We start from the raw sequence: 17,979 nt of genomic DNA, 5'->3' as shown, positions 1-17,979 counted from the left end.
CTGGGTGGCTCAGTGGTTGAGCATCTGCCTTTCGCTCAGGGCGTGATCTGGGATCGAGTCCTGCATCAGGCTCCTTGCAGGGAGCCTGCTTCTCCCTCTGCCTATGTCTCTCCTGCCTCTCTCTCTCTCTCTCTCGGTGTCTCTCAAGAATAAATAAATAAAATCTTTTTAAAAAATAATAGTAATAATCGGAGAGAGAGAGAAGCAGTGAAAATTCCAGACGCTGTACAGAGGGAGCAAAATCTTGCTCTTGAATCATCAGGAGAAAGACCAAGAAAATGTCCATCTACCTTTATAAAATATCACAGAAGGAAAAGATTCCAAGGGAACAACCCTAACTCAAGAAGTTCCTTTCTGGGGATCCCTGGGTGGCTCAAAGGTTAAGCACCTGCCTTCAGCCCGGGGCGTGATCCTGGAGTCCCGGGATCAAGTCCCACATCAGGCTCCCTGTATGAAGCCTGCTTCTACCTCTGCCTGTGTCTCTGCCCACCCCCAACATGTGTGTGTGTATGTGTGTGTGTGTGTGTGTGATGAATAAATAAATAAAATCTTTAAAAACAATAAAAAATAAATAAAAATAAAAAAGAAGTTCCTTTCTGTGTCTCCAAACCTCACTCACTAGTGAGCTCCAATTCAGGAGAACAAACTCATTTTGTAAACAGGACAACTCAAAATATTGGGTCTGGTGAGAAGCTCTAACCATCAACTAGGTCTTCTCATTATCTATTCTAAAGGTTTAAAAGTAATTCTCCAAATCACCCACAGAATCATAATGCCAACTTCAGTATCTGTTCATTTCTAAAATTAACTGTTTAACTCCACTGGAAATCACTACTTATGAGCAATCCTACCCTGGGCCCCTAGGGGTTATATTTTTGGGTTCTGACATCTCTAAAAAAAAAAAAACTAATGCTGGGGTGCATCAGTGACTCAGTTAAGCATCTGACTCTTGATTTTGGCTCAGGTGATGATCTCAAGGTTGTGAGATAGAGCTGAGCGTGGAGGTGTGGAGTCTGCTTAGCCCTCTCCCTCTGCTTGCCCCCCGCTCACTCTCCTGCAAGCATTCTCTCTCAAATAAATAACCAAACAAAATCTTAGAAAAAAAAAACTAAAAGAGAGAAAATTGAAGAAAGTAATACATTTTTTTGATCCAACCATAAAGACACAACTTACTACCATCTAACGCTTATCTAGTGACCTGGCCACTTTGGAAACCAGACTGATGGCTCCTTAAAAGATTAAACATACAGTTACCATATGATCCGGCTATCCCACTCCAAGTGATTGACAAGAGAAATGACAATGTATGCCCACTCAAAAACTTGTAACAAATGCTCACAGCATCATTATTCCTAACAGCCAAAGAATGAAAACAATCAAAATGCCCATCAACTAATGAATAGGTAAATAAAATGTGGTATGTCCACACAGTGGAGTATTATTAAACCATAAAAAGAAATGAAGTAACAATACATGCTACCACATGGATGAAATATTATGAAAATATTGTAAGCTAAAGAAGCCAGTCACAAAAGACTGTATTGTTATGATTCCTATATATGAAATGTCTAGAAAAGGCAAGTCTATGGAGATAAAGGTAGACTAGTTGTTGCGCAGGGCTGGGAAGGCTGAGGGTAGATGGGGAGTGATTGCTAATGGGTACAGGGTTTCTTTGGAGAGTGACAAAAATGTTCTAAAATTGACTGTGGTGATAGTTGTCCAATTCTGAGAATATACTACAAACCACTAAACTGCACACTTAAAGTTTAACTGAGTTATATGGATGTTTAAGTTCTATCTCAATGAAGCTACTATTTAAAAAAAGGCATCCGACATTCTTAGACTAGAGGAGTCAAAACATCCTGTGACATGTCACAAGTCAAAGAACTCACATTCTAATAGTAATTTTTCAAAGCCAGAGATCACAATAAATAAAAACGTCAGTAGAGATCCTCAAAACCATGTAATAAGAAGGAATTTTGGCTCTAGCTATATATTTTTTTCCCCAGACATACATAAGATACCTAAACAGATGTAGCAACCAGACAAACATAACCTTAAAATCTAAAAATCTGGAAAAGTGCGTCAAGTTCAGCTCATTAAGCTGACACCCATTAAGGTACAACAAGAAAAACAATCTTAAACACCATCAATATCAAGACAGAAAAACCATTGTTTATGAGAGCTCTAGAAAGTCAGGTGGTTTTTTGTTTTAATTTTGCATTTACTTAAAACTCTGTTTGATGCCAACAGGGTTCAAGTCACACAGGAAGGTGCTTGGGCTCAACACTGATAGTCCTCCTTGATCTCCATTGTCTGCTGTGTGGGTTCCGCCAGCAACCCTCCCAGCAAGTGGTCACCTTCCTATGGAGTCATTAAACCTCTGAATGTCAGCTGGTGGGATTAGCCAGCAGCTTCCACACCTGAGCCCCCGTGGCAGGGACAGAGGCATTTGGATCAAGATCACTAATGAATACAGAATTCATATGCCGCTTGTCAGGGCTCCTGAGCTGAGTCGCACAGATGCAACCTAAATAAGACGGAGGACAGAACAATTGTTGACGAAGATTAAAAAGTTTTGGCAGTTGGGGAAAAAAAGAGCACCTCATTATTCAAATATGATAGTCTTGCTTATTTTTTTTATTTTTGTTCAAGTTATTCATAATTTACCTCAAATGGACAAATGCCATTCACCAATATTTAAGGACTTCTGGGTCTCATTACTAAATATGAACAGGTCTATGCCATCTGAACATTAGCTATATAAAAAAACAGCTCTCTTGTGAATATCTGAAAACTGTGGGGGGAAAAACAATCAAAGGGTATTTGGGGTGAAGGAGGGTTAAAAGGAAAAAGTCTGATGAACTCAAAGAGAAGAAAAAAATATTTTTCATAGCCAAGTGACTTTTTTATATCTCCCAACATCTCTGTATTTCTAACTTTTTATGTCTTTCTATTCCTGGGCATCTTCCAATCACTGGGCTCACCGAAGAGGTTTATGCACCTCTACTGACATTTGTTTGGCTTCCTGCCATCTTTACAAGCCCTCATCAGAGAAAAACAGCCCAAGCAGCCCAGACCTCAGCTCACCTGGAATAAGATGTCTTCCCCACTCTATTGTCAGAGAACCTCAGGCCTCGCAAAGAAGTAGAATGGCACAGTGATGGATCACACTGGAAGGCTTGAAAGCCAGACTGACCAGGATTCAAACAGTGACTCCATCACTGACTAGCGGTATGACCTGGGGCAAGGTATCTGACCTCCCCACCGCCACCTGTTCTGCTCAAAACGGGGCTAACAAAGTATAGATTAGTATAGTATAGATTCTGTACAGTTACTGAAGGGTAAAGGAGAGAATGCCGAGAAAGCTGTTAGAACAGAGTCTGGCACAGTGTACCAGCACTCAACAAGCACCAACTACTGTGATTAGTGTATCTTCAATACCTCCTTCCTCATTCTAGCAAAAAGGCAAATACTTCCACAGCCTCTGGTATGTGTTAAACAGGCTTCCTCTACTGTCATTGTGACCTCTCTGCAAATCTGTCTCAGATTTTAAGCTTTCAGATGGGAAAGAAGAGTCCTATCTATCTATATTATGCTATAATCTCCAAGCCTGATGCAAGCATGAATGATCGTATCAGTCGTTGCTATGGGATGTTTGTATCCTGCTACTGAATAACTGAAAAACAGAAGCAGCTGCGATATTTTAGAGCCAATTTTGTGTTAGCCACCATATAAGGTGTTTTATAGACCACATCTAATCCTGACAGCGACCTCCAGGCAGGTCTCTGAATCCCAATCTTCTAGATGGACAGTCTTGGGCCGTAGCTTGCCCAAAACTGTGCCATGAGGACAGTGGAAACAGACTCACAGCCTGATCCTCTAGCTCCTAAGCTCCCATGGCTCCTTTCAACCTGACCACACTGAATCCATGCTCTATGTTTTCCTTCAGAGGCACCCTCTGTGCCAAGCTGACCAAATTCTTTTTAATCAAAATAATGCAGGTCTCTTACACTATTGTCCGTGTACAAAGCACAAATGAATCTGTAATTTCAGTGCTTTTCTACCACTAGACTTAAAAAAAAGGAAAAAAAAAAAAACCCGTACTATAGTTACTTCTAAGATTTGCTGTCAGGACACCATATTGGTTATGAACGCTTTCATTATTTAAAGTGGATCTATAGCTGCCTGCAATGACAGATTAATTCTGTTTCTTCGGTAGCTAGGTGTTTGGCATCACGTCTGTGAGGTAACCACAAGCCTTTAGGGCAATAGCTGCTCACATCTTTAGCAATCTATAAGGGCTTCTCTAGAGGCCAGCACTTGCCGAGCGATGAAATATGACTCCATAAATCAGACAGCTGAAGTGGCACTTGTATACATCACCATCTATCTTCGTGGCTTCTTTCTGAAGGGTATAGGGTAAGAACTCATCCCTCGGTATTGTGACCAGAGAAAGGACCATCACAGTTGGCACTGACTAAGCATGTGCTACTTAAAACTGAAGACACACTAAGACTAGGGGGAAAAAAAAGATCCTGCTGGTGTTAGCACGCCTCAGGCAGTGGTAGAAGCTTCAGCAACTCATCTTCAAAAGGCAGAGAGCCAGAGCTCTAGAAACCTGCAAAAATTGGCTAAGCCTGCAGTCTTCATTTCTTTAAGTTGAGCATCTTCAAAGTCTAGAATTCTAACTGTAGGGCACAGCAGCTGCCACTGCAGATCTGATCCTCTCCGCTTTTGGCAGCTCTCAACTTGAGATTCTAGCAAAAGAATTTTTCAAGTTGCTATTATTGCCTGTCATGGATTTATAAATATTGTGCACTATCTGCTGTGGCATGGCTCTCATGGGACGCCAGAGCATGCCAAATGCATAACAGAATGAAAAACAGTTTCTATTCTTCAAATAAATGCTAATTTTTTTTAACTGTGCTCACACGATGTGTTTGGTGACCAACTTCAATAGTACAGAATATGTATCAGAGAGGGGGGAAAAAAGCTGATTGTCTTTTCCAGCAGCATTCAGCTGCTACTTTCATTAAGCTTGTTTAATTAGATTCCAGATGCTAATTTGCAAGTCGATACCAGAGGGTGCAGGACAGTTTGCCTTTGAATCGTCTCCCTGTGATGTGAGGGTCCTGCCGCACACCACTACCCTTCAGCGGCCCTCACACGCTATTCTGACAATTAGTGCAAAGAGGGGACAGTATTGATCTTGACAGACTAAATATTAATCTTCTACCCGTTTTAATGAATTATAATCTTCAAGAGTTTAAATTTCTCACTGGGCCCAATGAAAACATTCCTTCTTACAAAAAAAAAAAAAAAAAAAAAGGATGGATGGAAGACAAACCTAAGTTATCTGATGGATTCCCTTAATTCTCTCCCCACCCTAAAGTCAAATCTGTTTTTATGTGAGCAATTTTAGCAATTTTCAAGATACATACCCTCACAAAGCTAACACCGTTATATCCAGGTATTCTGGTCAAATTCCTTATACTAAACTGGAAAATGGACTCAAAAGGCCACAGTGTGGTTATCACTAATTTGCTGTCTGGCTAGCCCATGGGTAATAACCAGGATCAGGGGCTTAATTCTTATACCAGCTTTAACAATAGGAAAAAAAAAAATCTGGGGTAGTGGCTCCATGTAATCCATCATCACAAAAAAAAAAAAAAAAAAAAAAAAAAAACACAAACAAACAAAAACCAAAAAAAAAAAATAACACCCAACCGAAACCCTCTAATATAACTGACCCCTTGTCAGGTCAACTCAACATTTCGAAACCCACTACTCTGCTAATATATAGCAAATAAGCACCTTTGCTGATAAAAATAAAGTGGGAGATTTATCACAATACAATTTTTTTATGCCTTCATTTCTATCACTGCTGAGTACTATGAATAGTAAAGGTGAAGTTATCAAACTGTATCAATAAAAGGATCTGGGAAGGACTAAAGTTGCTTTTGACACCTCTTTACCTACTCGCTCGATAAATACTGGTTGAACGCCTCCTCCGCAGCAGTTACCATGCTAGGTGTAAGGAAAGAGGAAGGAAGCAGCACAGTTCCTGCCCTCGGAGGACTTCCAGGCTAATAGCAAGGAGAGAAACAACAAAATGAAAATGGCCAGACCACTGAAGGCAGTGTCAGGGTCACAACCGGGTGAGGAATTTTAAAGACTGTAAGGTCTTTTAAACTCACATGGTTAGCTGGCAGTTTCCTCTGCAACCTTGAACCAGAGCTTTTACCTGAGGCAAGTCATTGGCTCGGATAACTTGAAACAGCAGACGCCTGTCTTAGCCGTTCATGAATCCCAGCTGGGTTTCACTGTTCTGCTTTTTGGCCTATAATCTCCCAATGAGCATTTGCCCTTTGCTCCATCTTCGTGTCGACTGTGTACTTAATGGGGGTGTTTGCTCTGTTGACTCTGCCCCAACGCTGTATATTACTTGAGAAGTGTAGTAGTTATCTTCCTCCATTATCTCAAAAAAATGTTCAGCACTTTCCAGATTGGAAGAAGAGAAAGTCCCCTCCATTTCCCAGGTGGTTTTCGATGACTCAGATTTTGCTTTAGCACAGGGTTATCCTGTCTCAACTCAACAAACACATACTGAACATGAGTTGAAGAACAGAGATGATTTTATGGCCTCTGCCCTCAAAGATCTCCCTCTATCAAGGGCAACTGAGGGAGATACCGCCAAAAATAACCATCAAACAATGGGATACATGTATACGATGGAAGACAAGAACACAAATAAATGAAGCAACTAAGGGCACTGCCGGCTGACGCCAGCAGCAAGAAGGAGTCCATGACAAGCAAGTACATCCTGTATTCAAACAATAGCAAGAAGGGCTGTGGTGGAGCAGGATGCAGCCCCACATTTCCCAAAGTTTAAAACTGATACTCCTGGGCGTGCACAACATTGGTGATACATGAATACATTTGTTATCCACATGAACAGTATGCACTCATGTTCTTGTAGCTCAGGAAAAAACAACCAATGCATCACACCCAGGATTTCATAGATATAAACTATATTTAAAAACTAAATTAGGGGGATCCCTGGGTGGCTCAGCAGTTTCGCGCCTGCCTTTGGCCCAGGGCGCAATCCTGGAGTCCCGGGATCGAGTCCCGAGTCTGGCTCCCAGCGTGGAGCCTGCTTCTCCCTCTGCCTGTGTCTCTGCCTCTCTCTCTCTATGTCTATCATAAATAAATAAATCTTTAAAAAAAAATAAATAAAAATAAAAACTAAATTAAAGGGGCAGCTCTGGTGGCTCGGCAGTTTAGCGCCGCCTTCAGCCCAGGGCGTGATCCTGGAGACCTAGGATCAAGTCCCACGTCGGGCTCCCTGCATGGAGCCTGCTTCTCCCTCTGCCTGTGTCTCTGCCTCTCTCTCTCTCTCTCTCTCTTTCTCTCTCTCATGAATAAATAAATAAAATCTTTAAAAAAAAAACTAAATTAAAAAAAAAACACTAATTTTAACCTAAAATGCTGAACTAAAGCGTTTGTAGGGAAGAGAAAGGGAACAGACAAGAAATGAATTACAAATGCCAAGATCTATCTAACTGTACAGTTAAGATCTGTGCATTTTATTACATGTACATGATATCACAATCTGTAAAATAGTGAATTAAACAATTTTTTTTCAAGAAAAATAATACAGGAGTCAGTATGGCAGAAACCTTAAATGTGTTGTGTAAATGACAAGTTCAAGAAACAATGCTATCCTAGCCCTGCCCAATGGAAATATATGAGTCACATACATAGTTTTAAATTTTCTAGTACCTACACTTGAAAAAGTAAAAATAGGGGTGGCCTGGTTACTCAGTCAGTTAAGTGTCTGACTCATGGATTCAACTCAGGTTGTTATCTCGGGGTCGTGAAATCAAGCCCCACATTGGGCTCCTTGCTCAGTGCAGTGTCTGCTAGAGATTCTCTCTCCTCTCCCTCTGCTGCTCCCCCTGCATATGCTTATTCTCTATCACAAGTGAATAGATCTTTAATAAATAAATAAATAAACGGAGGGGATGGGGTAACTAGGTGACAGGCACTAAGGAGGGCACTTGCTGGAATTAGCACTGGCTGTTATACTAAATGTTGGCAAATCGAATTTAAATAATACTTAAAAATAAATAAATAAATTATAATAATGTTATTTAACCCAACGTGCTTAAAGTAGCATTGCTTCAATATGCAATGAATACACATATTATTAATGAAATATATATATTATTTTTTTAAAGATGTATTTATTTTAGAGAGAGAGCATGTGCAAGTGTAGACACTGTGCGGGGGCGGGGGGGTGGCAGGTAGGGACAGAAGGAGAAGGAGAAAGAATCCCAAGCCGACTCCCCACTGAGCGTGGAGCCCAACACATGGTTCAATCTCACAACTGTGAGACCATGACCTGAGCCAAAACCAAGAGTCAGACACTTAACCAAATGAGCCACCCAGGTGCCACAATGAAATATATTTTTTTAATTTTTTGTACTAAGTCTTTAAAACCTGGCATGCATTTTCTATTTATTTACAGTGCTCTCATGTCAGACTAGACACATTCAAATGCTCAATAGCTACATGTGGTTGCTGGCTACCATGCTGGACTATGTAGCTAAAGATAATGAGAACACAGTACAGGTTTCTAAAGGAGATAGGGGCTTTCATTCCATAAATACTGCAGTCTAGGGCCAGTACTTCCAAGGCACAAGTTTACATAAAGACAAACAGATCGAAAGACAGAAAGGCGAGGGGGTGGCGGTGGGGCGGGACTATGAACTCTAATTGATTTAACAAAAAAGCCAAGAGTTTGTTCACTGAGTCTGAACTAAAAATTACTGTTTGGTGAAGAATACCTAATTATGATAGCCTAAAATCTCCCCTTTCCTATGCAGTTCTGTGTGAAGTGCGCAGCGGCTACTATCCTGGCAATCCACATAAGACTGGAGAGGCAGCAATGCTCTCCTGGGTGAGACATGTCCAAAATCCTTTCTCACACTGGAAGGAAGTAAGCAGTATCAAAAGAGGCAAGAAAGAAAAGTCTTAGAGGGCTTCTTGTCACAGAAAGACAGCAAGTCAGCCTGGAAAGAAGGAAAATAAAGTTGGGAAATCTGAAACCAAAACGTCTCCCAAGTTCTATGCAAATACAGTGCTGGAAAGGACACCTCGCCAAATTCTTTTACAACAAAGAAGTCACTAAAAAAAAAAAAAAAAAAAAAAAAAAACAAAAACAAAGAAGTCACTAGAACTCATCCTCTCAGCTTCTCCAGCCAGTCTCAGCCTCCCAATGAAAGCGCATCATTTAATATTCCCCAAAAGACAGCAAGATGGCCAGGTGTTAGTTGCATGGTCTTTACAATAAATTCTGTTGTTATCTACTAACGTCCCTTTAGATTTTTTAAAGAATTCTCTCCCGTCAGTTGTTACACTATTATTTGCCTTCTATGCACACTTAAAGTCACTTCACTGGAGAGGGAGGTACTACATTCTCTATAATAGTGATTTTGCACATGGTCAGTCTGTGCCAAGTTTCAACCACTTCCGTGACCAAAACCAGTCACCTGAAATTGTAAAATTAATTAGTAGATCAACTGAAATGGGAATTTGGTCAGGCTGTTTCAAGGTCTCACAGATAATACAAAACTCAAGTGGTCTGAGTTGCACATAAAATCCATCTAAAGAACACATTCTTCAGACTGATATCACACATTTTACTGAAGACATAATCACATTTCCCTTTACTTCCTCAAATCACATCAATATTAAATTCATGGCCTTTGAATCACTTTAAATCCAAACTCTGAATAATATAAAATTACTTTAGCAGAGTGTTAAGTCACTTCTAATATACCTCATGCTTTCAACTTTTTCAGCAATTCTCATTCTTCTCTAACATATGGAGGTTCCAATCAATTGGCAATAGACAAAGCTTTCAAGAAAATCTGAGAAGACTAATGTGGTTTAAAGGAGGGCTTGACATTACTGAGATGATTTTCTAAACAAAAATTGTCAGTCCTTCTCCCCATACCTTAGTTAGTTCTACTGGGTTTGTAAAGCCTCGGGAACTCCTCTCCTTTAGTGTAAACACTGGGAGATCTTTTTTTCTTTTTCTTTTTAAGTGACCTGGTACATCTTATTTTTTCTCTGCACTTAAAAACCCCAAACAGAAAATAATGCTGATACGAGAATAAATTTTCACACTGAGAAATGAGAACAGAATCCTAATCTCATTTACAGTTGATACCTGGACCTGTTTACTATTCTCAATTGGAGAAAGACACTATTATTTTTACTATAAAACACCTAGCTAAATCCTATCTTTAGTCATATATTTTAACTCTGGCGTATGTCCAAGAAAGGAGAGAAATCGAGCCATCAGTGACCAAGTCACTTACGTGTGCTAACCTCATGTACCAAGGGCACAGAGGCTTCTGGCAGGAGACCCCTGTCCTGGTCGGGCAACATCCACAGCCCAACATCCTCTGGCTCTCAGGGCACGTGGCCCAAACCTAAAGGGCAGAGAGAGCTTCAGAGTTCCAATGACAGCTGGTGCTCCAATGACAATGAGCTAGTGGAAGAACAAAAATTTTTAAATATGCAATCTCCTCCAAAGATGATTAGGCATAAAGCATTGTCAAAAAGTAGTTCCCAGAGACTGGTACCTAAACAAAACAATACTGCAAAGCCAGAAACAGCAGATGCCTACATATTAAAGAATAGGGTAAACCACTCATAAATAGCCTATTAATTGTTGAAAACCAGTTGCTACACCCCAACACAAAATTAACTATCAAAAAAAACAAGAGCAGATAATGAAGGCTGACTTCAGGACCTCTGTGCCCACAAGCTGGCTGAGCAGCAGGGATAAAGCACAGCAGAGGAATGATGTGGTACCATGAAGTATCCGAGAATACTGAACACTCCTTTGAAAGTGACAATGGAAGATCTGTGGGTTTGTTCTTGGAGATTTAGAGGGTGGGAAGGATGCTTAATGGCGGAGGGGTGAGATGCAGGGGAGCACATCAATCACTCAAGCAGACAGGTGGGATGCCATTCAGAAGGTACCACTCTCCCCTACCACCAAAAAAATACAATAAAGAATCTCTTATAAATATATTTGAGACATTAGATCTGTCGCCCTCTGAGAATAGTCCACTACACACACAATCCTGTCCCCATCTTCTGCCAGATGCAGAATCCATAGGGATTTTTTAGGCTGTCCCCATTTTCAGACCAGGTCTGTGTGACATGCAAAGACATACATCGTTTCTCCATTCTCAATGAAAAACAAAAAATTGCGTCATTTTCAGATACTGTGACACAGAAAGCTTAGTGCACAAGAAAACATTCCACGTTGCAGCAGCATCCATGGCCAAGAATATTCCCAGACAGCCCAAAGGCCAGAGCAAAATGCTGAACAGTTGGGGGAGGGCATAGCAGGGCCACTTCAAAATGAAGCTTTCCCAACCAACTGGTCTTCTTAGCAAACACAGTTATCTGTGCCAAAGAGCATTTCAACCAACAACAGTGCTGTACAAACTTTGGAGGAATTGGCAATCAATTTGTAAATGTCCGACATACAGCTGGAAAAACACGTGACAAGAGAATAAAACTGCAGAGACTTACATACCTCCATATCTGGCCTAAACTTATCTTCAAACACAGCCATTGCTGCCAAGGAACCAGAACCTGAAAGAAAAAGACGCATTTTTAGTGTATCTACCAACTCCCAGCTTCTACATCTCAAGTTTACTTCCGGGCAGCAAAAATGGCAAAACACATCCAATGTCCCACTCAAGCAGAGTGTAAATATTAATCCTTTTAGGGCCACATAAACCAAGTAAACAATGCTTCTCAAAAGCCTGAAGTCACACTTACCACTGTCTCAGGTAAACTTGCAACTGGCCCTACTTTCACTCCTGACAGGCGTTATTGTAAATTATTCACAATAAAATGCTGAAGCATGAAAATGAGGTGATGGAGACTTTGTATTTTTTCAAAAAGTGAATGCCACGTAATTTCATACATGCTATGCCGTGAGTCTGGTGCTCCACAACTGTGCCTTGGCAGGCTGCTGGGTATAGCGCTAAATACCAAGCCAGCGAGAAAGAATAGATTGCTTTAATGAGCTGGCCCTGGTCGAGTCACCTTGACTCACGGGAAAGCGACTACAGCACCAGCAATGGTAATAGGACTGAGTGCAAGCTGCAGCCACCGGGTTATTCCGGCTTCAACTGTAAAACACTTTATTATGTGGCATTTATTTGGAGCTATTATTTTTAGTTCGTACTTTGAAGAGTAACAGCTGAGTAGACAAAATGACAGACAAAGAAACAAAATTTATTATCACAATAGCAAATGGCTGAAAGGTTACGCTGCATAGATATTAACAGACAGCAGATTTCTCCCTACAAAAGTAGGATATAAAGGCGTTACAAATAAGTGTGGGCTCCCTTTGAATGGATGTAAAAGGCAGCTCAGCACTATTTGAAAATTTAAACTTGCTTTGTTCAGAAACCAGAGAATCTTTAGAAAACCATCATCTTGTCTTTACAGGGTCCTGGCAATATTTCAGGATACTCTACTTTTGGAGAGAGGATAGAGTTGCCCACAATTTTTTACTCCAATTAGAAGATTTTTTTGGCATTTATTACTTTTTAACTTGTTTTGCATAACACTATCTATTTAGCTAGGTCACAGGGAAAACCATATTTTCTATTTAAAATGATTTGTGTACATCGCTTGACCACCTCAATGGTTTTAGCAAAGGAAAAAGGCAGCGATTAAACAGTTTCAAATGAGGTGTCCTGCTGATTTTATCAAGTCTGCTGAATGTATAATGAAAAAGGAGAAGCTGACAGCCACACTGCATTGAGAAAATACAGACTACCTTATCTGAACCATTTAAGGAGGTCCAATTATAGATCAAATTTAAAGGGTAGAAACAGCAGATTTACAGACACAAATCAATGAACATGGTAATCCCGATGAATATGACAGATACTCCTGTTATGGAATATTGCTGTGGTTGAGGATCATTACCTTCACAGCACCAGATACATCACATCTAAAGCAGTGGGAAGCGTCAAGTATAGACTGGTATTACAAGCAATGACTATTCATTTAGGCTTGGGAGCAAAAGGCAGCCCCATTTTCCCCTCTTACCATTTTTTCTCCTTTAAAAAAAAAGAAAAGAAAATCTAAAGAGATATTAAAATATCTCTTTTGGTAAGGAGATAGATATTAAACAGCCATAAAACCAGTGCACCCCAAAAAAACCGGCATATAAGCAAGAACAAATTCACCAAAGCCAAACCTCTCAATTTCGTTAATAAATGTGTCCTCGAAAATCTGAAAATAAGAGTCAAAGTCCACCAACATTTTATGAGTCACACATTTACTCTGAGATTCAGGGATCAAGAGGGGAAAGTAAGCCAAGTTTCTGCTCTAAGGCACAGGTGAGAACTAATCTTAGTTTAAAAAAAAAAAAAGAAAAAAAAGCTGGTTTGGTGTGGAAAACAAAGGACAGCTGTCATGAAGAAACAAGAAAACTGCAAATACGGAAAGCTCAGGAAAAAATACTTCTAGATAGAAAATGCTCCTGCAGAGCACCCAACAGCAGGCTTGCCTTATCCATTGTGGTCCAAGAATTTCCCTCCAAAAAGTAAAGGGTAAATGTACCAAAGGCCTGAAATAAATGTTAAAACAAGACAGGGGAGGGCAGGTAACCAAAGAGCTAATAGCTAATAAATTATTTTAAAAGAAAAAAAACCAAGCTTACCAAAAAAAAGACATTTTTCCTTGAAAGTTATTAGCCCTGTTTTAACTCTGAGGACATCTTTTCTTTGGCAGTGCACGATAAAGTTAATTTTACTATTTTTCCTGGGCACATATACTTCCTTCTGCTTAGCTTCATCTAATATTTTAAGAAGTGAAAAATATTTTCCTCCCAATATAGTAAATCTTCTCTTATCAAAACAAATTTTTCTTTCCTGCTTAGAAATAATGCTTACAGACAAAACTTCTGTAAGTGGAAATTATGTACTAAATCTAAACTCTTGAAACAAAAAGTGTCTCTCCAGTGTGGGGATGCTTCTCACACTATCAGAGACTAATTTTTTTCTTTAAGAGCTGGAAGGTGCAGGCCAGGTAAACATAGAAAGAACACTGGAGTCTATTGTGGACATGTAATACATTGTATTTCTGCTTCCCCTTTCCAACACACACTCCAACCTATACAGCACGGACAGAGTGTCGAGAACTTTTTCTGGAAAGCACAAGCCTGCTAAACTGCCTCATTCTCCTGCTCTTGAGATCAAAGATAAGCAGACTCCAAATACACTTGAAAAGAAAGGGAAATTCAACATTAATAACAATTTCTAAATCACTTGCAAATTAGCTCCTGCTCCCAGCTTTTTAGGAAAGGAGGACTCTGGCGCCCCCTTTTCAGAAATACGTGGAAGTGCTAGGAGATAGAGTAGCACTGGTTTGTCAACAGGTTTCCAGGAAACCCTGAACGTGTGTCTACTTAGAACGCTGAAGTCAGAATTTCAAATATGACTACAATTACCCAAAGTGGCAAGAGAACAAGATGCAAATCCTCACATAATTTAAAGGCAATGCAACTGGGGAAAAAGAAAAAAGATGGTAAACTCAATGAGACCAATAGTCTTTAATAACTGTATTCAGGTTTTCTAGATTTTGTTTCAGTGCCATTTAAAACTGTATAGAGTATATCACTTGACTAATGCCACGCTAGTATAGCAGCCATGAGACCTACAAAATGTTTAGATATTATATCCCATTTTTAAGCCACAATAATGCCCTGAGACTTTCCATGATTTCAGCATCAACCAACCCAGCCTGACACATTCAAAAAAAAAGTTTTCTGAGGGAATATTTACCCTGATCCTTTATTCCAAAAACAAAGTCACCTTAGACAACAGAACTCCTTGGCTTCCCATAAAGGAATAAATGAACAGAAAAGCCAGGGGACATTGAACAAGGACCTCTGCTTCAGATGGCAGGCATGTCAGGTGAAGGAAATGATATCAGAGGGAATATGCTTTCCACAAATGCAGGACGAGCTCTAGGAACAAAGGGTGTGGAGGCCTGCCCTCAAAGAGCTTATCTAATGGCGGGAGGAGAAGGCAGTCAAAGAGGAAAAAACCAGGGCATTTTACTGAGCACCCACCACGTGCCACCCATCACGTTAGGCCATTTAGTCATCCCACTGAAGTGATATAGCTTCTTGTCTAGCCTTACAGAACTAAGAAGTACAGGGCAGGAGTCCTGTCTCAGGTGTGACTAGAGACACTCTCTCATACCACAATAGTTCAGAGCAGACATGCATGACCTTCCATGACTTGACCCCCTCCTCACAATTGACACCTAACACAAAACTGGCAATTTCCTAAATTACACCATTTCAAGCCAACCCCACCCTCTGCCCCACTGACAGTCCACAGAACTCCTAGCCAGCTTCAAACCCCAGCTGAGAGGTTACTTCTTCCCACAAGACTTCCCTGAACAACCCCTCACCACAGGTTTATCACTCTTCTCTCCACAACATGTCCATATTTTCATATCTGCAGTCTGAGGCACACAGTGAGCACGAAATAGAAGTGCTGAATTAAGCTGGGTTGATCTCAGGACAACTGTCCCAATGATGGAGTTGGGGAAAACTCTGAGCTGGCCCTTAAGAAGTGATGATAGCGGTAAATGCCTTGATAAAGCGGAAAAGAACATTTATGGCCTAATTTAACATCCTGGGATGAATATAAGACAAACTCAAGTGTGAAGCCAAGTTCAATGTTCAAAAGGAAAAAAAGGCTTTAAACCCACAAAACCATGTCATACTCTATGTCGTAGTCTGGTCCAAACTTCTGTGATACCACAGGAGTAAAATGCCCTCCATGGGTTCTTGCATTTTACTGCCACCACCTCATTTCATCAGTAGTTTTCATGTAGCTGATCCTTAGCAACCTCCACCAAGTCTGCCTTTTTCAGCCCACCCACAGTGGCTGAGTAGCTAGTGTTGCTTCCAGACAAAGTTCTTTAAAACAGAAAAAAGAGGTGCAATCAGTGACCACTATTTAAAAAGATGGTGCAAAAATAAATAAATAAATAAATAAATAAATGAATGAATGAATGAAAGAAAGAAAGAAAGAAAGAAAGAAAGAAAGAAAGAAAGAAAGAAAGAAGGAAGGAAGGAAGGAAGGAAAGATAGATAGATAGATAGATAGATAGATAGATAGATAGATAGATAGATAGATGATGGTGTAAGACACAGTAGTGGCTACTTGGCTAATCTACAGGGTCACCTCCTATACCCACTGTCCTTCCTGAGCTCACTGTCTACCTCCTCCCTGCCCAACCACTCCGGACTCCCAACCTGGGCTGTGGAGAGAGACAGGGATGAGGGAAGGATATACAACTCAACCCTCTTGCACCCGAGGGGGCCAGGAACTGCTCTGCACTCCCCGATCCACTGCAGCCACCAGGTGGATACCACTTCACCCCAGCTACTCCTGTTTGGTGGCCATTAAAAGAATTCCTCCCACAAGAGATGCCCTCTGGAGTCCTAAAAAGCAGGTCTGCTCCCCATCTCTGACTGTCAGGGCCTGACTCACTTCAAGATGACAGTGGGGGCCATCCACACTGCTAACTTCCAGGAGAAGGGGGTCCCAGGCAAAAATGCCACAAGGGGCCACAGCTCCAGCCAATCTTTTATTTTTTTTTTTTAAGATTTTATTTATTTATTAGAGAGAGAGAGAAAGAGAGAGGCAGAGACACAGGCAGAGGGAGAAGCAGGCTCCATGTAGGGAGCCCGATGTGGGACTCCATCCTGGGTCCCCAGGATCACGCCCTGGGCCAAACCGCCAAGCCACCAGGGCTGCCCTCCAGCCAATCTTTTAAAATGAAGTATCTGCTCTTATTAATAGCAGGCCACTGGCTTAAGGGGAGGAGGGGGAAGACCAACTCCTGTAAACAGCATAAAATATAAGCCCTGACAGCCCACGTGGCTCAGCAGTTTAGCACCACCTTCAGCTCAGGGCATGATCTTGGAGACCCGGGATCGAGTCCCACGTCGGGCTCCCTGCGTGGAGCCTGCTTCTCCCTCTGCCTGTGTCTCTGCCTCTCTCTCTCTCTGTGTCTCCCATGAATAAATAAATAGAACCTTTAAAAAAAAAAAAAAAAAAGCATAATAGGGAACACCTGGGTAGCTCAGCGGTTGCATAGTCTGCCTTTGGCTCAGGGCGTGATCCCTGTCCTGGGATCAAGTCCCACATCTGACTCCCTACATGGAGCCTGCTTCTCTCTCTGCCTGTGTATCTTTGCCTCTCTCTCTCTCTCTCTCTGTGTGTGTATCATGAATAAATAAAATAAAATCTTTTTTAAAAAATTTTAAAAAGAAAGCATAATGGTATATACATCCCCACCAGCAATTCCACTGCTAGGGAGCCATTTTAAAGAAATAAATGGGTAAGTACCCAAATTATGTATATAAAAAGATCACTGTTTAGATTAGCAAAACAAAAAGCCTAAAGGTAAAGGTAAAACACCACCAATCAGACATCAGAAAAAATAAACAATATTATATATACAGTCATTAAACATGACAATACTTTTTTTGGCACTGAGAAGTTGTCCATGTTAAAATATTCAATAGGGGAAAACATGTTCCAAAGCAATATTAACACCTAAGCTTAGAGGACAGATTCTACAAATCTGGAAAAATACAAGTCAAAATATTATGCTTCTATCTGGATGGTACTATTTTGTTTACTCACATTTTCTTATTTTTCTTCAAAAGACCATGTATTACCTGCACTTTCTTAAAGCATATGCTTGGAGAAAATAAGAATTTGACACGGTACAGGATGAAAAAACTAAAAAGAAAAAGCAAGAAGCCCAAGATCTTGCCAGCCGTCACAAGTCGTGCTGCTAAAAGCAGCAGCATGCAGCTTACTCCTGAAATTT

The 17,979-nt window shown here is 40.7% G+C and overlaps 1 protein-coding gene and 1 long non-coding RNA gene across 3 annotated transcripts in view; both read right to left on the bottom strand.

Annotated features, from left to right (window-relative positions):
• PSMB7 (proteasome 20S subunit beta 7) overlaps window positions 1–17,979 on the bottom strand; it is a 63,329-nt gene that overhangs the window by 18,621 nt on the left and 26,729 nt on the right. Inside the window, exons 6-7 of one of the 2 annotated variants that reach the window (XM_049115053.1) lie at window positions 11,627–11,685; window positions 10,392–10,505 (exon numbers count right to left, since the gene is read on the bottom strand). In XM_049115053.1, coding sequence (XP_048971010.1) covers window positions 10,392–10,505; window positions 11,627–11,685 — 173 coding nt within the window. The remainder of the gene's footprint in view (window positions 1–10,391; window positions 10,506–11,626; window positions 11,686–17,979) is intronic. The other variant, XM_025475099.3, reaches the window with a different exon arrangement.
• LOC125755855 (uncharacterized) lies at window positions 894–10,382 on the bottom strand. The gene is made up of 2 exons (XR_007413300.1): window positions 6,201–10,382; window positions 894–6,089 (listed from the first exon to the last, which is right to left on the bottom strand). It is a non-coding gene; the product is annotated as an uncharacterized LOC125755855 (long non-coding RNA).

The sequence above is a fragment of the Canis lupus genome, chromosome 9, assembly GCF_003254725.2.
Source record: "Canis lupus dingo isolate Sandy chromosome 9, ASM325472v2, whole genome shotgun sequence".
Taxonomy (NCBI): domain Eukaryota; kingdom Metazoa; phylum Chordata; class Mammalia; order Carnivora; family Canidae; genus Canis; species Canis lupus.
Note: the sequence above shows the minus strand (reverse complement) of the source record. Positions and strands in the feature narration are given on the sequence as shown.